Source organism: Vigna unguiculata, chromosome 7 (genome assembly GCF_037176805.1).
Source record: "Vigna unguiculata cultivar grain cowpea cultivar isolate G323 ecotype 2 chromosome 7, ASM3717680v1, whole genome shotgun sequence".
In the NCBI taxonomy this organism is placed as follows: Eukaryota; Viridiplantae; Streptophyta; class Magnoliopsida; order Fabales; family Fabaceae; genus Vigna; species Vigna unguiculata.
Window position 1 is genome coordinate 9,171,320 of NC_140798.1, and position 26,329 is coordinate 9,197,648.

Below are 26,329 nucleotides of genomic sequence, written 5' to 3' on the forward strand. Positions count from 1 at the left end.
TATTTTATAGTCACTAAACATTAACTTCCAAGGTTTTGGTTACAAAAAAATTAATTTCTAAATTAGTTTCTTATTTAGTAAGGATGAATTTAATGATCAATTATAATTTTTTTATTCATAATGACTATTTTAATAATCAATCATTTTTATTTTGTAAATTAATATATAAATTAATTGGTAATTATAGTGATTAATAATTTTTTATCACTAAAATTGATTATTATTTTAGAGTTTTTTTTATAATGATTTGGTTGAATTTTCATTCATCATTAATTTTACGGGTGTTTTTAATTAGGATTTTAAAGACTTTTTTACATAAGAGATTATATGTGTAGAAACTTAATCTATTTAAATTTCAATCAATGTGAAATGATCCTCAACTTTTGAGAACTATTGCATGGTACGATCAAAACCTAAAAGAGAAGAAGAATTTGAGAGCAAATGGATGATGAAGAATAACTTAAAAAAAGGGTGAGTGGAAGATAGGTGTAATCTTCTACGTTCTCTATCTAACCTTTTTTGTTTTATTATATTATTTTTTAAAACAAACTCACAACTTGATAGTACATATTCAAAAAAGTAAAATTATAACGTTATGTAATATGTAAATATAATAATGATTATTATTTATGAATTGTTTTACTATTCAATTTTGTATTTTATTTAAATCAAAGTACAAACAAGAAAAAAATGAAATGTATTGTCGCAACCGAAATCGTGACAGGACGGCGAACAAAAAAAAAACGAGTTTCAAAAGAGATTTTAAAGTCGTCACCATAGTTATTTCTGAAAAACTATGGAAAACCATAAATATAAAGTAAGTTTACAAAAAACTAGATTTTTAGGTTCGGGAGTCAGTTACGCAAAGGAAAGGTCTTAGCACCCTACATCACTCGTCCAAGGGTGGTAGCTTTAATCAAACATGCAAAGTCAATGTGGTTTTCAAAATGTTAATTTTTCCCATAAATAATGAGAGAAATAATACTAAAATGAAAAAAAACATCTATAAATACTATAGTTTCTTTCTATAAAAGTTGTTAGAGAAACTACATTCATGAAAGTTCAATAAAATACCTTTCTTTTCTCTAATCTCTCTTGAATAGCTTTCTTCCTCTTCCATTCTCTGTGGCGTAGAGCAGGTGCGTGTCCTACAAGGAGCAAAGTTGTGAATGAGTAACCTGTGAGCAAAACACGGCTTACAGTAAAAGAGAAAGCAAGAAAAACGTAGCTGACGCGTTTGTGAAGAAGCAATTGTGTGGCAGAGGAAGTTTGGTGAGTGCGGGAAGCTTCGAGACAATCTGTAGAGAAAAGATATTTTTATATTTTTGTGTGTGCGTGTGTGTGTATGTGAGAGAGAGAGAGAGAGAGAGAGAGAGAGCTAGCAAACAATAGGGTAGTGGGCTCGTGTGTTGATCACGGCCCAACAGAGTGGTATCTAGAGCAAGGTTCAAGAAAAGGAATCTTGGGAATATTGTTGTGTGTTTTGCTCATGGCTAGTGGAGGTTTGATCCCAGGAAGCTTACCCATATTTGATGGAAAGGACTATGATGATTGGTGTGTAAAGATGGAGGCTATTCTTGGATTTCAAGAAATTGATGAGATCGTGAAAGTGGGTTTCAAAGAACCACCCAAGAATGCTGATGAAGGAGCTAAGAAAACATATAAGGAGATGAAGAAGTTGGACTGCAAGGCTCGTGTATTGGTGCATCAATGTATTGGAGCCCCTATCTTTCAGAAAATTTCAAAAGTTGTTACAACAAAAGAGGTTTGGGAGATATTGCAAAATGGGTATGGAAATTCTGGGAAAATGAAGAAGGTGAAACTGCAATCCTTGAGAAGGCAATATGAACTTCTCTCTATGACAGAAAAGGAGACTGTGGCAGAGTATTTTGACAGATTACAGGTGATCACCAATACCATGAGAGTGTGTGATGAGAACATAGAAGACTGTAGAATTGTAGAGAAAGTTTTGAGGACTTTAACCCCACAGTTTGACCACGTTGTGGTGGCCATAGAAGAGTCCAGGGATCTTGATGTTATGACAATAGAAGAACTGTAGAACTCTCTTGAAGCACATGAATAGAGAGTGAATGAAAGGAAGAATGGTGAAAAGGTGACTGAACAGGCTCTATAGGCAAAGGTAAGTTATGGAGGCAGAGGTAGAAGTGGTTAAAGAAGTAGAGGTAGAGGAAGGTCTAAAGGCAGATCTAAAGGCAGAAATGGTGGCAGAAATAGTGAAACAATGGCCTAGGAAAAATCCGAGAATAATGGGTTTGATGGTAGAGGCGGATACCAGAACAAAGGAAAAGGAAAAGGTGGCAGAAGACCATATGATAAAAGAAGAGTTCAGTGCTATAATTGTGAAAAATATGGGCACTATTCTTATGAGTGTTGGCATAAGGACACATCAAAGAAGGGGGCAAAAAGGAGAAGAAGCAAATATGGCATAAGAAGAAGGAAAATGAGTCTGATTCAGACCAAGTAATACTAATGGCGACAATAGGTAGTGAGGAGGATAACATATCTTGGTACTTGGATACAAGGTGCTCCAATCACATGAATGGAAACAAGAATTGGTTGATTGATCTTAACCCATGTTTGAGAAACAATGTTAAATTTGCATATTATAGCTGCACTGTGGCAGAAGGAGTTGGAAAGGTGATGATCATAAGGAAGGATGGCAAGGTGGCCTACAGGAATGATGTTCTATACGTCCCAAGCATGAAGAATAATTTACTCAGCCTTGGACAACTTTTAAAGAAGGGTTACACCATGAACATGCAACAAAAATTGATTGAGATTTATGACTCACATCAGAGGCTCGTGATTAGGGCACCACTATCCAAGAATAGGACAATTAAGGTGAATCTAGACACTACTGAAATACAGTGCCTAGTAGCTGCTAATGTGGAGGATGAGAGTTGGTTATGGCACTACATATATGGTCACCTGAATTTTAAAAGTTTGAACCAACTTAGTAGCAAGCAGATGGTGGAAGGGCTACCACAAATCCAGCTACCAGCCAAAAAGAGCCAAACAAGTACTGGAAGTGGTGCATTATGATATGTGTGGTCCCCACACCATCACTAGAAGGAAATAAATACTTCCTAACATTTGTAGATGATTTTTCAAGAAAAATATGGGTGTACTTGATAAAGGAGAAAGGAAAGGTGTTTTCTATCTTTGAAAAATTTTGTGCCCTGTTGAAAGACAGGCTGACAATAGGTTAAATTTTTTTAGGACTAATGGAGCTGGTGAATACAAGTCTAGAGAGTTTAGCAAGTTTTGTGAAGAGAAGGGAATAGTACATGAGGTGACTGCCCTTTATACACCACAACACAACGAATTGACTGAGAGGAGAAACATGATGTTGGTTGATATGACAAGGTGTATCTTGAAAGGAAAAGGCCTGCCACATGGCTATTGGGGAGAGGTAGTAACTATTGCTGCCTACATTCTTAACAGGTGCCCAACCAAAAGACTAAAGTTTGTGACACCAGAAGAGGCCTGGTCTGGTGCCAAGCCACACGTGCAACACTTGAATATTTTTGGGTCAATATGTCATTGACATATTCCAGATGAGAAGAGGAGAAAACTAGATGAAAAGAGTGATCCCCTGATCTTGATTGGGTACCATCCAACAGGTGCATACAAGTTGTATGACCTAGAAAAGAAAACAATGATGATTAGTAGGGATGTGGTAGTAGATGAGACAGTCAACTAGAGTTGGGAAGAGAAGGAGAATACGATAACACATACTCCATGTGTTCTTGAGGATAAAACTAAGCTTTCAGCTGCTATTTTAGACAACATAAGGACTTAGAGGATGAGGTTTCCTTCCACTAGGCTTGTTGGACATAAAGTTTATGGAGATGGTGTAATTACAGGAACTAGTGATCTAGTTCACCAAGCTTTGATTGCTGACACATAACCTATAACCTGGAAGGAAACTTTAAAGGTGAGAGAATGAAGGGATGCTATGAAAGAGGAGTTGGAGGCAATTGAGAAAAATAGAACATGGGAATCAGTTAAAATGCCACAAGATAAACTACCTATTGATGTGAAGTGGGAGTGTGGCCAAGTATAAGGTAAGATTGGTAGCAAAAGGGCTTCCTACAGCAGGAAGGAATTGACTACACAGAGGTATTTGCCCATGTAGCTAGGATGGAGACCGTGAGGCTAGTTACAGCAGTAGCAAGTTCTAAAGGTTGGAAGATGGTTCAAATGGATGTGAAGTCAACATTCCTTAATGGCTACTAGAAGAGGAGGTATACATTGTACAACCACCTAGTTTTGAGAAGGAAGGGAGAAAGCACCTTGTGTACAGATTAAGAAAGGCTTTGTATGGGCTCAAGCAAGCCCCTAGAGCCAAAAACAAATTGATTGATGCAGTTCTAGCCAAGCTGGGATTTGTGAAATGCACAGTTGAATTTGGTGTTATGTGAAAAACACAAGTCATACAAATACACTCATTGTGTGCTTGCATGTTGACGACTTAATCATTATAGGAAATGAAGATGCAGAAAGGTTGGAGAATTTAAGGAAAAGATGAAGGCTGAGTTTGAGATGATAGATTTAGGAACACTGAATTATTTTCTTGGGCTGGAATTTGTGCACACTCACAATGAAATGTTTTTACACCAAAAGAAATACACATAGGAGATTCTGAAGAGATTCAAGATGGAAGAGTGCAATGAGGCTATAATTACAGTGTTGTCAGGAGTAAAATTGATCGAAGAAAATGAGGCTAAAGTGGTAGATGGAACTTTATACAAGCAGATAGTAGGTTCACTTAGGTTTTTGTGTAATAGTAGGCCAGATTTGAGCTATGGAGTAGGTATGATCAGCAGATTCATGCAGGACCTCAGAACACCCCACCTGGCAGTTGTTAAACACATCCTAAGGTACCTAAAGGCACTAAAGATTGGGGAATTTTCTTCCCAAAGGTTGATGACCAGAATGGAATAGTGCTTAAGGCATTTTCAGACTCAAACTGATGTGGGGATAGAGTTGAGAGAAGAAGTATCGATGGGTACTTATTCAGATATTTGAGTGCACCAATCTCTTGGTGCTCAAAGAAGCAAAATTTTGTAGCCCTATCATCATGCGAAGTAGAGTACATAGCTGCATCAGAAGCAGGTTGTTAGAGTGTATGGCTGGAAGAAGTTTTGAAGGAGCTAAAGTTGGAATACATGAAACCAGTTCAGCTCAATATAGATAACAAATCTGCAATCAACCTATCGAAGAACCTTATACTACATGGAAGGAGCAAACACATTGACATGAAGTTTCATTTTCTTCATGATCAAGTGAGAAAAAGGATGTTGACACTGACTTATTATCACACAGAAGAGCAAACAACAGACATTTTCACCAAGCCATTGAAGCAAGTAGGGTTTGACAAGCTGAGGAAGGATCTTGGGATGACTAGTCTAGGATTTTTGGATTAAGGGGGGGGTGTTGACTTGGTTAATCAAAAATTGAATCAATTGTAAGTAATAAATGCAAATAATTATTCATTTCTGTCTTAGGAGCAGAAATAGGAGTAGCATAAAACATCTATAAATACTATAGTTTCTTTCGGTAAAAGTTGTTAGAGAAACTACATTCATGAAAGTTCCATAAAATACCTTTCTTCTCTCTAATATCTCTTGAATAGCTTTCTTCTTCTTCCATTCTCTGTGGCATATAGTAGGTGTGTGTCCTGCAAGGAGCAAAGTTGTGAGTGAGTAACTTTTGAGCAACATGTGGCTTACAGTAAAAGAGAAAGCAAGAAAAACATAGCTGACGTGTTTGTGAAGAAGCAATTGTGTGGCAGAGGAAGTTTGGTAAGTGCGGGAAGCTTCGTGACAATCTGTAGAGAAAAGATATTTTTATCTTTTTGTGTGTGAGAGAGAGAGAGTTAGCAAACAATGGGATAGTGGGCTCATGTGTTGATCAAGGCCCAACAACTTCCACGTTTATTTTGAAACACTTATTTTTTGTTTAAAAAAATACATTATTTCTATTGTGTTCAATAAAAAAACAAATAGAAATAGTGACATGTTACATATATCCTCTAGATTGTATTAAGGAGTTTTGTATATGTTTATATATGTTGAGTGCTTGTATTAAAAATATAAAAATAATGGATTCTAGTTATTCCAAGGTTGAATAATTGAGATTGGATGTAAGAACACTTATGAATTGAAAAAACATAAATTTTTGTATGATCTCTCTCACTTTCTTCATATCTTTTATCTTGTCATTTGCTAATCGTTAAAAATTTTGCTACCACAATCAATTGCATTTAATATTCTAATGAGAATAAATTTTTAAAGAGGTTTAAGAGAGGGTTAATCTTTTACAAAAGAGTTTTCAATACCCATCCATTCCTTCTTGGTTTTAACTTAGCCTCGCATGCTTTTCAAACAAGGAAAATATAAGGTTGTAGGTTATGAAACTTTATCCCTTGGAATTATATTTTAAAGAGATATGTTGTCTTTTAAAACTTTCTTATATTATATTTCTAGAATCACCATTAATCTAACATATAAAAATATTAAAGCATAATATTATATCTTAGCAATTGTTTTATGGAAATTGTTGAAAATTATCTTTACCTTGATTTTAAAACACAATTCCCATTGTGATAAAGTTTTAAGTATAGTCCATATTTCATGAGTAGTTTAGAAAAGAAATTATAAGGTGTTCTTGTAGAAAACATATCACCCAAATAGTATTCAGGTCTCTATCTCTAAATAACTCTGAGGATATGAGAGTCCCCTAAGTTTAAACTTCCTAAGGGGTTATAAATATTTGGAATTCATGACAGTAACAAGTAGGAATGCATTGGTTTCACATAAACCTTTGCACCTGTCGCATGTCTTAAAGCAATAAGAATTTTATCAACTTTCACCACTTTCAAAATATAAATATTTTTTCAAATGGATATAAAAAGGCTTTCTTAAATGCTTTTATTGAAGAAGGGGTTTATGTCAAACAACCTTTAGTTTTTTAGGATATTTCAAAATTAGACCATGTTTTCAAACTTAAAATGCTATGTGTGGTCTAAAGAAAGTTGGAAGAGCTTGGTATGATATACTAAGCAATTTTCTTCTAGAAAATAATTTGTAAGAGAAATGTTTACACAACTTTATTTTGACAAGAATGCGACAAGGATTTTATAACTATTAAAATTTATGCTAATGATATTATCTTTGGTGATACTAGTGAATCATTGTGTACGGAGTTTTCTAAGTTGATATAGGGAGAGTTTAAGATGTCCTTCGACTTGCAAATCAAGTAGAGAGAGAAGGACGAGAATAGTAAGACTCCAATGCATATGTCTATTCCTCTTGATAAAGACAAGAATAGTAAGAAATTAGATTAGATAATCTATGGAGGTATGATCAAATCTCTTCTTTACCTTATTTCAAAGTATGATGTTGAGCACTAGGAATGATGTTGAGCAATGGAAGACAGTTAAAAATAAATAAAAAATTTTTCTTCACAACTGAGCAATGAGTTAGGCATTGAAGCCATAAAGCAAATTTAAGTTGAAGAGCTTGAGTGCCAAGATGAGGATTTAACCCTAGATGAAACCTTATAAGAGAGCAAACCTCAAGTGTTGAACACCAAAGCATAAGCTTGAGCTACAAGAAAACCATGCACAAAAGGAAACTTATTCTGCTAAGCACTAAAGTTTGAGGTTGAGCACCAATTTCATTATTATAAAAATAGAGTGTTGTTGTTTTAGGAGACCTTTTTCATCTAGACAATTTTACTCTTTCTTTTTGGTAATATTTTGAGAGAACAAAGAGAGAGGAGGCAATGGAGGTGAAGAATGAATCCTGGGTCAACTGGAAAGAAGATTCGAGCTTCAATCTTTTGCTCCCAGCTCCATATGGTTATAAGCAGAGTCATTATCATGAGTGGCTGAACTTTCTTGTATTGAGATTAATGTGTGCTTGAATTTTTGGATCAGTTGATCACTCATCTTATTTAACTAATTTAAATTGAGTTAAAAAAAAACTAATCTTGAATCTAAGGTAGAACCAAATCATTTTAGTGTTAGGAATAACTTTGAATGCTTTAGTTGAATCAAGTCCTGCATTTAAAGCAAAGGTTCTTAAACTGTGATTTGAGGACTTGTGCACTATGATTCAAGTCCTTAGATTTCTAAACTTAAGGAATTAATTTAGAATGAGCCATGAACTTTTAATGACTTTTAAATAACTAGAGGAATAGTTGAAGAAAATATGTGAAGTTCAATCTCAATAAGTTTATGTATTGGTTGTTTTTAATCGCATTCTATTTCCTATCGAACTTTTTCAACAAACCTTGTTAAACACTACTTTGGAAAGTATTATTATGAGTTAGTGACAGACTGGGATTACTTGAAATTTTGCACAAGTTATTGTGGATATGACATTTGTTAATGTATTTCAACTAGCTTAGTACACTCTCTAAGAGGAAGGAAATCATCTAACAAGATTTTGGTGTCGTTGCCAAGGACTTATGTCAAGGTATATTAAGTGGTTTTAATTAGTTTTAGATTTGCATGTAAATCTTTTTAGATATTTAATAGTTTTGATTCTAGTGATTACTTGATCTTTTTGTACTTACATGTTTCTTAGTTTTCTCTTATATGCGAGGTAAAATACAAGTTGGAAATTTTCTTTTTGATTTTGAGATAGAGAGAACAATAAGAATACTTAACAACAAAATAAGAAAACATAAGCAACTAGATAAGGAAATGCAACAATTGGAAGAGTCATCCACTTCCATCTCAGATCAACAAGACCAAATAACAAAGTAAATGGCAACCCCTAGAAGTACAAGTGTAGTAGGGAACCTAGGAGAAGATATATAAAGAAGACTCTTAGGGAAGTATGCTCATTAGTAAGGTTCAAGACACTTTTCTAGCATTTCTAGGCCAACAAAATGAATGGAAACGAAGCCAACTCTACTGTCACTTACATCTAATCGGTTGGCAAGAATGAACCATAAACACCCTTATATGGCACTATAGGAGTACCTAGAGAGGATGAAGAGGGAGATTATCTAAAATTGTTCCCCTTTTCACTCCTTAGAAAGGCTAAAATATGACTGTAGTCTCATCCAAATCAGAGTTTGACTAAATGGGAATACGTAGAAAGGAAATTTCTATCCAAGTTTTCCCTTCCTTCTAGATACATCAGTGCCAAGTCAGCATTCACAACTCTTTCTCAAGAAGTAGATGAACCAATGCATGAAGCTTGAGGGAATACAAATCCTTGTTGAGAAAATGCTCATATCATGGATTTGATGATGTAGCTCGGCTAAGCTGTTTTGTAATGGGTTGAAACAACACACCAAAACATTGTTAGGTACTTCTGCATGAGGATCAATGATGATGAAAATGATAAATAACTAATCACAATTATTAATGCTTTGGAAGCTAGTGATTATCAAGCTCACCATGTTACAAGCTAATCTGTCAAAAGAGGAATTCTGGAAATACCTATGTAGAATTGATAAAATGAAAGAAGGGCCAATGTCTGGGAAAATGTCAAGCATTATACGTGGGAAACATGCACCTCATTTAATGTTCAACCACCATTAATAAGGGGTTAACCCTAACTTTAAGGGGTTAAAGAAAAAGGTGGCAAAAATTTTCTGAAAGAAGAAAACAATTAAAACAAATCATTATAAAAAAAATTTCAGAAATTAATGGATTGACACAAAAAGAGGAATAAGTTGTAAACTCCCCGTACTGATTACAAAAACAAAAGAGGATGAAAAACAAACTAAGTACTTACCTTAGAAAACACTCTAACATTTTAATGGTGCGTAAATAAGCCATTAACACCTAAAAATTGAGAATTGAAGAAGACCAAATTAAAGAAGAAGATGAGAAAACGGTGAACATAAATATCATTCAGATCTAACTCAAAAAAAAAGTTCAATTTTTTAGAAAAATAAGGAGATAAATATTAAGATTTAACCCAAAAATTGAAGAGTGGAAAATCGATTTGAACATTGAAAGATCTTACCAATTTTAAATAATAAAGTCAAAAGATCTTAATGATGTTGTCAATGAAGAAAAATGCATTCTGGTATGTGTTGGGATATCTTGGAGAGGAGATCGACTAAGAGATGTAGATTGAGATAAGTGAGTGACAAAAAGAGTAGATCAATCAAATCTATTTCTAAAACAGTTAAATTCCTTTGAGAGTTTGAATAGGAAGTGCTCCATATTTGCATTTTAAGAAGCCGGTGTTTTATTTTGTTGAGTTAAATTTTGATTTCCTTTTGTTAAAAAATTTCTAGAGATTACACATGTTAAAACTTTTTTTTGTGTCTCTTTCCTTTTTTGAGTTAAATTATATATAAGCATTTAATGCTATATGAAGTGAATTTAATACATGTCTACATTCATGCATGAATACACAAAGTCCTGAAGATGTAATTTTTGAAGTGAAGTCTTCCAATAGGCCGAAAAGATTTGCAATAATTGTTTTTCCTTAACTCCTTATTTAAGGAAATCTTTCAAATTGAATAACAAGAAAAGTGACCAAGAGTTGCAAAATCAATGTCAAATTTGCTTCTCAAAGCTTTTGGTGCCAAAAAATTCACAAGAATATTGTTTGTGTTTATATACCAATCTAGTTGATTATTTAAATATTGTATTCGTTCAAAGACATGTCTTCTCAACCTGGTGAGCAAAGCTTTATCTTTCAGATAACTTCTTTCATTAACCAAACCTTTAGGAAAGAGTGACTATTTTTCAAATAATACTCAGTTTAGTTAGGAGTGACTAAGTTCCAAAGAAAACTCTAGGTTGTCTGGTCCATGGTACTAAAAGTTTAAATAATACTTGGGTTAGTTTAGTCATAAATGACTAGGTGTTCAAATAGTACTTTGACTAAGAGTGGGTTAGTTTAAATATTACTAATTAAGTCTCTCTTTCTTATTAGATTTTGAAAGAAAAAAAAAACTAAAAAACAAGGTATATGGATAAAGAATAAAAGAATAGATTCAATTTTTTTAAATGATAAAAGAGAAGATAACCGGTGAAGACGAGAATAGACAAATTTAATTTTTTACATATCTTTCTTCACCTATTTTGAAGGATGATACTAAAAAATCTCAATTGTTGAATTAGAGAGAGATCATGGTCATTTTTTAAAATTCGAATAATTACACTGCAGGTGAAGGGTATCTAAATTTAGAAACGTATCTAAAATTTGAATATATTATTTTGACCTTCCATCTTTTTGAAACTTTACAAATATATATAATTATATAGTTTTTCTTCAATTTAGTTTTATATGGTTGATTGAGGAAATGTCAATATATAACAACAATATGCTAGGTAATACAATTTTATGTAAATTTTATTATTTACGTACTTATTATTTATCTTATGACCAAATCCTAGCTAAGATGTTAAAGGACAAACACAATGAGAATCCATGTAGACGGGTCAATTGAGTGTACGCCATTTCTGATGTGTCCATTTATCATTTTGCTATGGAAAAAGGTTTTGGATCATCGTGGGATTCTCGACGAGAGCCTATTTCGAACTTATTGTATAGTTACAAACATGTATTAATTCTTTAAGTAAAATCAATAACATAAGGACAGGAGCTTGTTCTTTCAAAGTAACAAAGTCTTAGTAGAAATTAGAAAATAGCTAAGTCTTTGCGATTATGAACAATATGATAAAACAAAAGTGACAAGAGAATCAAATAAATGGCATTCTAAGTTTATCCCACCCACACAAGAATGGTTGCAGAACAATCAATATCAGGGAGAGAAAAACAAAGCAACAATGAGAAATTTAAACAAAGATGAAAAGTGGTATAGATAGCTAAAGCTGCATGCTCCAATTGTGCGAACGCCTCCAGTTAGGACAGCACGTTTCTGCTCCTAATTTCTCATCCAAGCTGAAAAATACATCTTAAATAAAGTATGTACTCACCGAAGCTTCTTTATTGTTTTCCTAACACAAAATCAGAAAGATGATTACGATGGCACTTTAAGAAACACCACCAAAAGGCCAATGAATCAGGCTTTGGGCTTGAGCATCTTCACGGTCTCCCATGTGAAATCAGGATCATCTCGTCCAAAATGCCCATAAGCAGCAGTCTTCTGGTACCTGAACTTGCCTCCTCTCATGAGGTCAAGATTGATTGAAATCATTCCAGGCCTAAAGTCAAAATTTTCCTTAATCAAAGCCAGAATATCACGGTCAGGAATCTTCCCTGTTTTATGGCTATCAACAAACACAGATAATGGCTCAGGCACTCCGATTGCGTAGGAAACCTGCACAAGGCAACGACGTGCAAGCCCTGAAGCTACCACACTCTTTGCGGCTTGCCTAGCAATGTATGCACCGCTCCTATCGACCTTGGTTGGATCCTTGCCTGAGAACGCACCTCCACCATGAGCACCCCACCCACCATAGGTATCAATGATTATCTTCCTCCCAGTGAGGCCTGCGTCTCCATGGGGTCCTCCAATCACAAACCTACCTGAAGGGTTGAGATGGAAGATGGTCTTGTCATCCAGGTATTCAGCTGGGATCACAGGCTTTATCACATGCTCTTTCAAATCCTTGGCAATTTGCTCATTTTTCACTGTTTCATCATGTTGGGTTGAGATGAGGACTGTGTGCACACGGATAGGGATCATGGCCCCACCATCATTCCTGTACTCAACAGTCACTTGGGTTTTACCATCAGGTCTCAGCCAGGGGCATGTTTTGTTCTTTCTCACTTCCGTGAGCTTGGCACCAAGTTTGGTAGCAAGCACATGAGTGAGTGGCATTAATTCAGGTGTTTCGTCGGTGGCATAGCCAAACATGTGCCCCTGGTCACCGGCTCCAATTTCCTCTGGCTTTTTGGACAAGTGACCGTGAACTCCCTGGGCAATGTCAGGGCTCTGTTGCTCAATGTTGACAAGAACGTTGCACTTATCAGCATCGAGACCAACATCAGCAGACACGAACCCAATGCCTCGGCAAGTGTCGCGAACTATTTTCTCGTAGTTCACCTTGGCCTTGGTTGTGATCTCTCCAAAGACCATGACCATGTTGGTTTTTGTACAGGTTTCGCAGGCAACCTTGCTGTCTGGGTCTTGCTCCAGGCAAGCATCGAGGACGGCGTCAGAAACCTGGTCACAGATCTTGTCGGGGTGGCCTTCGTTTACGGATTCTGAGGTGAAGAGGAAGGTATCCATTTCTGTTGTTCAAATAGAAAAGTGTCGTGCATTACATTCATGTGGATTTACTTAAATAAAAGAAAGTACCTTGATTGATTAATGCTGCTACATTGATTATTGAATATTGCCGATAAAAAAATAGCTAAATATGAGTTATTTGTGATGGGATGATTTTAAAAGTCAAAACATATATTATTTATCTTAAATGCAGTGTTTAAAAAAAAGGCATGTTCGTAAGAACAGAGAAGAAATAATGTTATATTCGTTTTAACATCTCAAACAGAAGCGGCATTGTCTCATGTTCTAACGTGAGCTACAATTGCAATTCACAAGCAGAAAAGAGAATCACGAGCGAGATCCGCGAGTGCCAGATCCAACAAGGATCAAAGGCGTCGCAGAGCAGGTTCCTATTGACAATTTCGAATTTGCAATCATTTCGCATTGCATTGTAAAACAGAGAAAGGAACGAGCAAAGTAACTAACAATAATCAGATGAATATTCGTTTACCACAGAAACGAAATCAAATGTGAGACCTAAATGCGAATTATAAAATGGAAAAAGAGAAAGAATAACGATAAGGAGCATTCATTGAATTGAGATTAGGGAGAGAGAGAGAGAGACACATACCGTGAACTTTTTTAGTGTTGAATTGAGAAGGAAATTGAAATGTGAAATTGAAGAGGAAGAAGAAGACGGAGAGGAAGCGGAAGAGCAGAGATAGATAGTTATATGTACATATATTAGAAGGAAAAGCAGTGAGAGAGAGAGAGAGAGAGATTACGTAGACGAAAGACTCGCTCCATCTTCTCCCTCTCTCTTATTTCGTGTCTAATTTAATTAAATTTCCATTTATAACACATGTTTTACACTATTTTTCTTTTTAATTCTGCAACTGTTGTTTACATTTTCATCGTCCTAAAATGGCATTAACTTTCTAGTGTCATTTTAGTCACTTCACTTTCCCTATACTTGAATTCATAAAAATATTTAAAACACATAAATAATAGAATATATTTCACTTTGATTTGTTTACGATAAGATAGGAAGAAAAACATTCTATAAATATATTTTATTAACTTCCGTAGGTATCATAAGTTTTTCTTTTTCTTTTATTGTTAAATATATAAAGCTCGAACTTCTCGCCCAACTCAATTCATCAAAGGTTTGAACTGAGCTAGGTTAAAAAATTAAATTTTTTGTTAATTATAGAACAAAACGGGTGTGTTAACTTAATTTATGGATTATAAGAGTTCGACTTGTAAAGAGTTAACAGTAGAGATGTTAATTTGGTCCAGTCCACTGGGTTTGGTCTAGGTCCACGTGGACTAGGACCAAAAATGCCCACAGAATAAAAGAGTCATTCATTGAAAAAGTCCACAGGACCAAAAATCCTACAAAAGTCCTGTGGATCAGGACCAGCCGATGGATTTTCTTCTTGAACATGAAAAATATATTATTAAACTTTTTCATCTTCGACTTAGGGTCGACACTTCTTGGTAATCGGCACGGCCTGGCCCGTCTGGCCTGCTAGACCTGTTCATGTCATCGGGCTAGGCTGGGTCGTACAGGTCATCAAACTTACTCAACCAGTCCGGGTTGTCGGGCTCGTCTGGCTTGTCCGAGTGGTATAGGTCGGATGGTTTGACTTGATCTTATACTCTGAATCAAAGTAGTAATTTTAGAAGGGCCTAACCCACCTTAGCCTTGGCTTTAACCCACTTGAGAGGGAACTTTAGGGGCTAGGGTTTTTGTTTGGCCCCTCATTTGGGGACCCCCTAAAAGGGGCTTAATGAGAAACATTAAAATTATCTTATATTTTATGGAGTGATTAATTTAACTCATCCAAATAATTTCATTTTTTATTGGTCAAGCACATCTCAACTTCAAAGTGAAAAAATAAATTCAATCCTTTGACACACTCTATTACAAAGCTTATTTTCCTTAACATTGTTATTAAAATATAAGCTTAATTATTGATTTGATCCTCAGATTTGTTGTTTTGGTTTACTTTAGTCCTTTATTATTTTCTAGTTCAATTTAGTTCTTCAATTTTTTTAAAAGGTTAAATTTAATCCCCTTATTATTTCTTATTCAATTTAGTCTATTTTTTGTAAAAAATTTAGGTGAATTATCAAAGATTAAATAATTTGAGTATTTAGGTAGAGTGATTTGATGTATAAATTATTTTAATATGTGCATATAAGTTAAAAAAGGAGAGAACAAAATTAAATTTAAAAAAAAGGACTAAATTGAATAAAAATAATAAAGGACCAAATTAGAGAAATAAATCACTAATTAAGTCATATATATATATATATATATATAATACTCAAAATATATTTAATTATATAAGTATTTTATAAAGTTTTAGATAAATAATTAACATACGCAAACAAATTATTACTTTTATATTATAAATTATTCGGTTACACCATATGACCAGAACTCAATAACTGACACTCACTTTGTAAGTATTTATTATTTAAATTACAAATTCTACTTTCAAACAATACAATACATATTATTTTAAGGTTTAATTACTCGAATGGTACTCACTTTCGTACAAATATGTCAATCTGGTATCCGCTTTTAAAAAAATGTCAAATGCATCACAACTTTTGAAAAAGTGCTTCAATTAGGTCCCTTTCAGACGGAGTTGACTAACGCCGTTACCAACATGCCATGTGTCGGTCTGTGGTTTTTCTGATTTTTTTTAAATTTTTGTTTTTTTTTTTTATTTTTATTTTTTTTTTGAAAAAAAATATATAAATGTCACGTGTCAGGTCCCTGTGTGTGACACGTGGCATTGTCAGTACCACGTGGCATTGCAATGTCACGTGTCAGTGTCACTATCAGATGTCATTGTGTTGATTTCGATTTAGTATCCATATATGTCTTTTTGTTTCAATTTAGTACCTACTTATGTGTAGCTGATTCAATTTTGTCCCAATTTTTTTAATAATTAAAATATTTTTGTAATCCATTTTTTATAAGATTAAAACTAATTAAGTATAAATATTTTTACAAAATTAAGTACTAATATTTATATTGTTTTTCTCAATTTGAGACCAAATTTATTATTTGTATAAATGTTTTACTAATAGTTTTTATTAAAAATGACTTTTTAACATATTACATTATTAATTAATTTTTTATTAAGTACTTATTTTTTGTTAATTTTTTTTCCAAAATAGAACAATATTGTCTCTTACTAATTTTAAACCAAAATTTCTATTTGTATGAATGTTATACTAATATTTTTTTATTAAAATTACTTAATAAAATGACTTATACCACTAAATTTTAATATAAATATCAAATACTTAATTTTTGTATAAATTTTATACTTAATTACCTTTAATTTTATAAAAAATGGATTTTAATTATTAAAAACAAATAGGTCAAAATTGAATCAGATACAAATAAGTAGGTAATAAATTGAAACAAAAAGACATATACGGGGACTAAATCGAAATCAACACAATGACATCTGATAGTGATACTAACACGTGGCATTGCACTGCCACGTGGCACTGACAATGTCACGTGTGACACACAGGGACTTGACACGTGACATTTTTAATTTTTTTTTTGAAAAATTAAAAAAAATAAAAAAATAAAAAACCATAGACTGACACTTGGCACGTCATTAACGACGTTAGTCAACTCCGTCTAAAAGGGACCTAATTGAAGCACTTTTTCAAAAGTTGGGATGCAATTGACATTTTTTTAAAAGCGGGCACCAGATTGACACACCTGTACCAAAGTGGGTACTATCCGAGTAATTAAACCTTATTTTTAAGGCTAAAATACTCCTTTGGTCCACGTTTTCGTTCAAAAATCTGAATTAGGTCCATAGATTTTTTTTAATCTCAAATGGATCCAAAATTCTGCAAAATTGTTACAATTAAACCCATTTCATTATTTTTTTTTCATAAACAACGTTTACACTTGATGATCTGGACTTTTCTATATGACTTGGTGTCATTTAAATTTGAAAAGCAAGGCAAATGACATGATGTTCTCCTATTTAGTAACATCAATTACTTTGCCCTAGCATTTTCGGTGGCAGGAACTCAAAGGAGAGAAGAGAAGAGGTTGTCTTCCACACTTGTCTATGGCTCCTTCTCATTCATGGTCTTTGTGGTCCTGTAATGGGTTGGGGATGCAAAATTGAAGTGATTCTTCTCATGGAGGTGGGTCAAAGAGGTTGGGTTCAATGCTAGTTTGCTATTGTGGTGAGAAAGGTGTCTTGAGAACTACTAGAACCCCTAAAATAGGGGAAACAATTTTGGGGATGTCCTAAGTATAAGGTAAGATCCATGGAACTTTTTTCCCGTTTAAGTTAAGGAGGAGAGCTTTGATGGGTGTATGTTTGCTTTTTAGACAGAGGGGTTTTGAACAATTGCTTGGCTGCAATTACTTTAGTTGGTTCAGTGGAGATGAAAATGAAGAAATTATTGGTCCAGTAACGAAGAATGAAGAAAGGGATGTTAGTGTGCTGAATATGGAAGAAATGTATAGGCAAAAAATGAAATTTCTGAGTTTAGAAAAATTTGTCATCATTTTGGAAAAGAGGATAAAGGTGTTAATTTGGGGGGTTTGTTTTGTTTGTGTATTGAACGTAATCTTATTTTCATTGTTGATGAAAAATCCATAATGCATTGTAAAAGTTTGATTGTGTATTGAATGAAAAAGTTTGATTAATTTAAGCACAACATTTTGGTCTCCAATTCCAATTTCGTTGTTCTAATTTACATTGATATTGAAAAATTGATAATAAAACTACTGATATATCAGAGCCAATTGCCTCACATACAATTGAGTAACTGAAAAAAAAAACGTGGTGCTATAACAGACCCAATTTCAGAACATAATATCCAAACTGTTATATAAGTGTTGATCACGAATGTACTATAAAGTTACACAATATTGTTGCTCATAACAGAGCCAAAATAACCACAAAACACAAAATAACAACACTTTATCAACAAAATAACATCATAGTATCTTTGCATTGGTTTCATCATAACAACAAATGCATAAAATCAAAATGGGATCAACACTTCAAAAACATGCATGTTCAACTAAAACACGTCCCCTTCAAATTCATTGCTTCCAAACACGTCCCCTTCTAGCCTTCAGCTTGTTCCTCATTGGTTGGCCTGCACCAGGTGGGCGTGATTTTCGTGGCCCTGCTGTTGGTTGGCCGAGTGGGCCAGATTGTGATGAAACAGATTGTGGTGAAGCAACTGTTGGGCCAGATTGTGATGAAGCAGATTGTGGTGGAGCAAATGCTGGGCCAGATTTTGGTGGAGCAGATTATGGTGGAGTAGTGTGTGGTAGAGCACTTGCTGGGCCAGGTTGTGATGAAGCACCTGCTGGGCTAGGTTGTGATTAGGGATGTCAAAAAAATCCGTACCCGCGAACAAAACCCGTAACTGGTAGGAAATAGATATTAAAAATGAATACTTGCTACCCGCGAGGACGAGTATATTTGATACTCGCATGTTAACGGGGCGGGTACGGGTATCATAGTATTTGTACCCGTGGATACCCGTATCCGCTAAACTTTAATTCATAAAAATACTCTCATATATATATATATATATATATATATATTAATAAAAGACATTCTGAGTCTTCATTCAGTAATGGTGGTCAGATTCTTACCCCACATCGGAGTAAATTACTTTTAGATACTATGAAGGCATTGATGTGTCTCCAAGACTGGTTATGGATCAACAAGGAAGGAATGAAATTAACATTTTTACTTAGATATTTTAATTAAGTGATAGTTAGAAATTTTTAATGAACTTCTTATGTTTTCAGGCTCTTCTAGATTAAAATTGGACAACATGAAACTTTATACAATGTTGCAAGATGTGGACATTGATAAAGTTAGTAATTTCTTTAATATTTCATTAAAAAATAAACTACAATATAAATTGTTAGTGATTTTTTATTTGTTTGTTTTTCAGGAATCAATCGGAGAAAGTGAGTTTGTTGATCAAAGCACTAATTATGGTTAAATATTTGTTTTTTAAAATACTTTTGTAAATACCCACGGATACCCGTCGATACACGCGGATATGAAAAAAATAGACGGATACCCGCATAATGGATACCCGACGGAGATGGTACGGGTACAAAGCGAATTTTTATCCAGCAAGTATGGTATGGGGGAGCTACTACCCATACCCTACCTGCTCCGTTGACATCCTTAGTTGTGATGAAGCACCAATTGGGCCAGATTGTGTTGGACCACCTGCTGGGCCAGATTGTGATGGACCAACTACTGGGCTAGATTGTGATTCAGTTGGTTGTGGTCGAATAGGACAATAATTCATGTTGTGTCCAAGTTGCCTGCATACAGTACACCTTTTACGAAACCCTCCCTTATCCATTTGAGTATTATCTTTCTTTAACTCCCAGGACTACAATCTTCTCTTTTTCTTAGGTCTTCCAAGCAAGATTCTTTTCTTTGGAGGCATGACATCTGGATAAGAAGTTATTTTCCACACTTGGTGACCATTGATAGGGTAAACAATTGATGCATATGTTTGTTCATAGGTAGACTTCTTAAAGCAATCTGGAATAAAATCCTCTGCATTGATATTCAAAAACTTCATTGCACTTAGTGCGTGACAGCATGGAATTCCACTAACACTCCATTTTCTGCACGTGCACTCCTTTTTGTCAATGTTAACCACAAATTGTTCTCCAAGTGCTGATGTGTGGCGGACTTTAAACAACTTATCTCCTGCCCACCTAATTACAACAAAAAATACAAATATTTGATAATGACAAAGGACCAAGTAAAAGGGACGAAAAGAAGGACCAAAGTGTCAATGTACCTTGGTAACCAGTGCCTCACTAATTTTGATTCGTGTTTAAGTTTGTCTGCAATTTTTGGCATGATTAAGCCCTTATAAGCTCCAATTTTCTTTCTGTTGCTGGCCCATTTCTTCATGATGTACACTTGAATATCCTCTAACTTGCTTATAATGGGCTTGGTCCGAGTTTGAAGTAGCATACTATTGAATGACTCACACATGTTGTTTACCATAGTGTCACATTGAGGTCTTATAATGAACCTAGTTCTTGCCTAGAACCTAAAATAATAGTATAAAAAATTATTAAATCATTAAATAATGAAAACAATGTCCATTAACAGTGAATATTTGACTAACCTTGGGGGAATCACAATTAAGTATTTGAATGCATCCTGATTGACCTCCTTAATTTTCAGCATTTCTTCCTCCCAACCTTGTGGATATGTGGAATATGCAACCATCCACATGAGACGCTTGAGATTTTTTTCTGGGAATTGCTTGCGGAAATTTGCATACAGATGTCAGACACAATACCTCTTATCCACTCCAGGGAGAAGTTCTTGGATAGCTTGTAGTAGACCCTGTCAAATACAAACACTTTAGTTATGAACATACTTTGTCAGACATAGTAGAATATTATAAGAATCCCACCTTTTGTTGATCTGATATAAAGGTGCATGATGCACCGACTGCATCCCCACCCAAATTATCTATTAGAAGCTCCAAGAACCATCTCCATGAGTCCTTGTTCTCAACTTTTGCAACTACAAATGCTATTGGTAAACTTTGATCATTGTCATCTCTTCCAACTGTTGTCAATAACTCTCCACCATACTTGCCTTTCAAAAAGAATCCATCCACTCCAATGATAGGTCTACATGCGACAAAACTATCTTTGCATGCCTTCAGGCATGCATAAAACCTACTAAATATTACTTCACCATCAATGTTTTTTACTTTAACCTTTACTATAGAACTCGGATTTCCTCTCAATAGCTCATGTGCATAATTGTATATTCTTCTATACTGCTCTGTGAATGATCCATCAACATCATCTCTTGCAATAACTTTAGCTCTGAAAGCCATATTTCTAGAGATACATACATTCCACTTCCTAGAGACCTTGTCACGAAAATCCATCACCTTCATATGTGGGTTTTCTCTAACAGTCTTTTCCATCTTCTTACTTAACCATTTTGCATTCACTAATTTGACATTAAAGTCTCTACTGCAACTATGCTCATCAATTATTTTCCTAAGTTGCCAAGACTTCATTGCAGACATATATGCACAATAAGCATACCAATTGCACTTTCCCTTGGCACCAGCACATTTGACAGTAACTTTATTCTTGTCATTTCGGTCAAATATTAAATTCTTTCCATTTGCCAATGCATAGGTTCGAATGATTTCTATAAATTCTTTTTTCTCTGTGAAATAAGTACCTACTTCCCATTTGTATTGGTCCATACTTTTTGGCATTGAGAAGGTTGGAAAGCTTCCATAACTTTCTTTATCATTCTCTTCCTCATCATTGTCTGTAGTAGTAAGTATCATCTGAGTGCCACTCAATATCAGAAAATTCGTCACCAGATTGTACTCCTCCAACCTCATCCTCATGTGAATTACTACATTGTTGTTGACTAGAACAACCTGCTCCTGCAATGTCTTCTGGAATACCTCCAACTTCACATTCCATGTAACCATCCCAAGACTCATTTGTTGTATCACCTTCAACACTGACATCCATTAGCCCTTCATCAGAAAACTTCTCAGCAACAGCATTAGTCGTTGTATCCTCACCCTCCTCATCTGACTTATGTTTAATTTCATCATAAACCTCAACCTCATCCACCTCATGTAAGTTGTCTTCAACTTCAACATCAACTTTCTGCACATCCTCGTTATCTATCTCTTTTTCTCCATTTACTTCACCATTATCCAACTCTTTTTCAATTTCACCATCAGCCTCCTGCAAATACTCGTTATCTATCCCTTTTTCTCCATTTACTTCACCATCATCCAACTCCTTTTCAATTTCACCATCATCCAACTCCTTTTCAATTTCACCATCACCCTCCACTTCTTAAAGCCCTTCATTATCAACCACAACCCCTTCAATCATGTTAATAACCTCAGGTTCAGTCATCCTGTGCACCACATAAAGATGAACAACACCATTTATCATAGATATGGTGGCTATATGCATAACCCCCTTGTCATCAACCAACAACACCAACCTATCTTCCAACACTGATTCACCTCCAACAGAGTACCACAACTCTTTCGGATTAACATGTCCCAACTCTCTTAGTCCATGAAGAATCTCGAAATAGTTCCACGTATCAAGATCACAGAACCACAATACATTTTCCCCATTGTCATACTGCAACTTGCCATCACTAACAAAATGCCCACTATGGTGGACCACCACTTCAAAACGATCCTCAGACATCCAACCTGAAATTAAAATGCCCACAAAATGATACATATATTATCGTCCATACCACTGTCAAACCGACAAATTAATATGGGGGACTACAAATAATATAAACTACACTACTCAAATCAACGGGGGACCACAAAGCCACACCCAAAATGGAAAATATTACTACTTAAACCCATCGATGAAAACAAACCAAATAAAATACCAACTTCGAAAAAACCTTAATTCCTAATCAACGAAATTAACCTACCAAATTCCCAATCGAACTACTAACCTTCACTGCAGATCACCTTCGCTCACTAATGAAGTCACGTCCAAAGCCTGAAACACGATTGCAAACAAACTTCTCGATCATAGATGGAAGCGTCTTCCACAACGTTGCGTTTCACTCACAATCCCAATTTCTCGCAATCCTTAATTTTAAAATCAAAGGAAAACGACGTTTTAATTAGCATAACAGTAAACAAAACGATGACCTTAAGGTAACAGATAAAAAAACATTTTCGTTTTTAATTAAAAAATTAATTTCCACATTTTATTGTTCACATTAAAAAATAAATTCACATCAGCCATCCACTCCAACGTTTGCAGTCCTATACAAAAAATTGTTAGTGCATTTAACATTGTTAACGATTTGGGCTTAATTGTATCAATTTTGTAGAATTTTGGACCCAATTAAGATTAAAAAAAAATCTATGGACCTAATTGAGATTTTTGAACGAAAACGTGAACCAAGGAAGTATTTTAGCCTATTTTAAATATACTTTTAACACTTTTAAATAAATAAAATACTAGCTTAAGTCAATTTTACTTTTTATTAAACTAAATCTTTACGTTAGTTTAATCAACAATAAGCTTGTAAAATTATTTTAAAATTAAAAGTTTAAAATCATTTTAACCATGGTAAACATATTTTAAAGATATCATTATTATAAAAACATAAAACAATTAAGCCATCAAAATAAGTTATAAGTTATTTATTATATCAGTTTTAATTTTGTGGTGATAAGTGCAACATCAATATGATCTGATTAGGAAATGATTGATTCAATGAGTATTTATGGAAGGTTTCAAAAGGAGAGTAAAAGGAAGGACATTGAAGAACAACAATAAAGGTGAAAAGTAGAATTAAAAGTGGAGGTTAGGTGAGATCAACCAGAAGAAAACGAAGAGGCCAACAAAAAGGAGAATAAAAGGGACAACCAAGACAAGGAAAAAGGGAGATTACTCATTGTGTTCTGGTAGATCAGACTTTTACCCTTTTAATTGGAACATTAGGGTATCCACGTGGGGCAAGTAAAAAAACAAACAAAATAAAAATTCTGATGGAGCTCGTTGAGACACTTCCTGATGCCCAAGTGTTTTATTTTTTCAATGCATAAAATCATAAACAATTGGTGGCGGTATGGAGCTTTCATGCGTTCTGTCAACGATGTCATCTTGATGCCTTTCCCAACCATTGTGTTCCTTAGACCCACCACGTTGAATCCACATCGGTTTTTCTAAAGGAAAAGTGTGGCTTCACACTCTGCCTCTCGAAGCACCATCATAATCATACTCCTTTCGAACTTTGGAAGACAAGCAAGGGATGTGTAATGTCAGAATTCATCAAGTTCTCCTAGATTTTTAACTCATAACTTTATCTATTGTTCTATATTTCGATTTTATATTCTTACATTTATTGTCTTCTATTACTAGTTATAAATTTCATGAGTTGTTATTCTTTACAAAGATTTGTGGGGTAGGATGTGAAAACGGTGGCAGGAGATCACGTGAACAACGCATAACCAAATTTATAGTGGAGGAAAAGATTGTCTTATTTTAGCACATGATCATGACCACTAGAGTGGATTATGATTTTTTTTATCTCTTGGCAGTTTGCATTGTGGTGAACTTTAAGGAAAAGACCAATGAATGTGTTGTTGGTTTTTGAAGTTATAGTTGTCTTGTTACATGGTTTGGTGTTTTTTACTACTTATTCTAAAGATGAGAAGACAAAAATGAGCATTAGTCTCCTAGAAGAAGAAAATGGGCTTTAGTCTCCCAGAAGATAAGAAGGAGCATTAGTCTCCTTAAAAAGATGAAAAGAAGCATTGGTCTCTTTTAAAAGAAGACGAAAAGGACCATTAGTCTTCTTAAAAAGAAGACGAAAATGAGCATTATCTCCTAGAAGACAAAAAGGGGAATTAGTCTCCCAGAAGATAGAAGGAGCATTAGTCTCCTTAAAAAGAAGACGAAAATGAGTATTAGTCTCCAAGAAGGCGAAAAGGGGCATTAGTCTCCCAGAAGATGAAAAGGAGCACTAGTCTTCCAAACGTTGATCTACTTGTTAGTTGAGTAGCTAGACTCCCAACTAATTTGGTTGGGCAATGAGTCTCCTAACTGGAAATCCACTTGTTGGTTCAGCAGTCAGACTCCTAACTAGTTTGGTCGAGTAATAAGTCTCCCAAATGATAATCTACTTGTTGGTTGAGCAGTTAGACTCCCAACTAATTTGATGAGAGCAATTAGTCTTTTAAGGAAAAAAAAGAGCAAAATTTGATGAGAGCAAGCAGACCTTTAAGGAAAAAAAATCTCCTAAAATCCAATGAGAGCAATCAAACTCTTAAGGAATAAAAAGGAGCAAAAGTCCAATGAGAGCAATCAAATTCTTAAGGAATATAAAGTCTTCTAAAATTCGACAAGAGCAATTAGACTTTAAGGAATAAAAAGTCTCCTAAAATTCGATGAGAGCAATCAAACTCTTAAGGAATATAAAGTCTTCTAAAATTCGATGAGACAATTAGTCTCTCAAGAAATAAAAAGGAGCAAAAATCCGATGAGAGCAATTAGACTCTTAAGGAAAAGAAAGTCTCCTAAAATCTTATGAGAGCAATCAAATTCTTAAGGAATAAAAAGGAGCAAAAGTCCAACGAGAACAATCAAACTCTTAAGGAATATAAAGTTTCCTAAAATTCTATGAGAGCAATTAATCTGTTAAGAAATAAACAGGAGCAAAGGGCAATTGAGAGCAATAAGACCTTTAAGGAAAAAAAAGTCTCATAAAATTTGATGAGAATAATTAGTCTCTTAAGGAATAAAGAAAATCTCCTAGAATAACAAAGAAGATCTCCAAAGATTTCTAAGGAATTGAAAGTCTCCTAAAATACAATTAGAACAATTAGTCTTTTAAACCCAACATTAGTAATTAGGAAATGGCTTATTTAATGAGCATTTATGGAAGGTTTCAAAGGGAGAGTGAATGGTTGGACATTGATGAACAACATCAAAGGTGGAAAGTAGAATTAAAAGTGGAGGATAGGTAAGATTAACGGGCAAAACAAAAAGGCAAACAAAAGGGAGAATAAAGGGTTTAGGACTATAAAAAGGGGAGATCTTTCATTGTATGTTCTAGTAGATCAGATTTTACCCTTTTGATCGAAACAAATTTCAACGGACATAGTAAGTCCACCCAAACCTCGTAGCTCTACCCCCTCTTCTCTCTTCTTCAACAACAAAAGTACTCGAATTTTAAATTCTTCTCTCTTTTCTAAGTGCAAAAACAATCATGATTCATCATTCTAGTTGTCTCTAACAGCAAGAAGAACTCTAGTTCATACTTCATCTTGTGCTATTAATATATTTTATTAACTTACTAAAATATTTTATACATATATATATATATATATATATATATATATTTATTTAATAAGTTAATAATTTTAAATTTTTTAAATAAAGACCTATACTTATTATTTACTTTCTTATACAGAATATTAAAGCATCAATTGAGCATCATTTCTCACATGTGGAGGACATCTCAGAGCCCAAACAATAGAATTAGAAGAAGGTGTTAGATTGTAGATTTTATTGGCTTAA

At 34.3% G+C, this 26,329-nt stretch overlaps 4 protein-coding genes across 4 annotated transcripts; 1 reads left to right on the top strand and 3 right to left on the bottom strand.

Annotated features, from left to right (window-relative positions):
- The first annotated feature begins 1,489 nt into the window (after positions 1–1,489).
- Positions 1,490–2,059, top strand: LOC114191132 (uncharacterized). Its single transcript, XM_028080317.2, has one exon. It carries the CDS (start codon positions 1,490–1,492, stop codon positions 2,057–2,059), a length of 570 nt encoding a protein of 189 aa, XP_027936118.2.
- Positions 2,060–11,688: 9,629 nt separating this feature from the next.
- MAT3 (methionine adenosyltransferase 3) lies at positions 11,689–13,971 on the bottom strand. Its single transcript, XM_028079076.2, has 2 exons — positions 13,817–13,971; positions 11,689–13,208 (listed from the first exon to the last, which is right to left on the bottom strand). Exon 2 carries the CDS (start codon positions 13,204–13,206, stop codon positions 12,034–12,036), a length of 1,173 nt encoding a protein of 390 aa, XP_027934877.1. The 5' UTR covers positions 13,207–13,208; positions 13,817–13,971; the 3' UTR covers positions 11,689–12,033.
- A 5,253-nt stretch (positions 13,972–19,224) lies between these two features.
- Positions 19,225–23,215, bottom strand: LOC114190264 (uncharacterized). Its single transcript, XM_028079077.2, has 5 exons — positions 22,746–23,215; positions 20,677–22,485; positions 20,383–20,606; positions 20,047–20,304; positions 19,225–19,960 (listed from the first exon to the last, which is right to left on the bottom strand). The coding sequence occupies exons 2-3, from the start codon at positions 21,769–21,771 to the stop codon at positions 20,547–20,549; spliced, it is 1,155 nt and encodes a 384-aa protein (XP_027934878.2). The 5' UTR covers positions 21,772–22,485; positions 22,746–23,215; the 3' UTR covers positions 19,225–19,960; positions 20,047–20,304; positions 20,383–20,546.
- Positions 19,627–20,258, bottom strand: LOC146884596 (uncharacterized). The gene is made up of 2 exons (XM_085675935.1): positions 20,047–20,258; positions 19,627–19,960 (listed from the first exon to the last, which is right to left on the bottom strand). Exons 1-2 carry the CDS (start codon positions 20,256–20,258, stop codon positions 19,627–19,629), a joined length of 546 nt encoding a protein of 181 aa, XP_085532061.1.
- Positions 23,216–26,329: the final 3,114 nt, after the last annotated feature.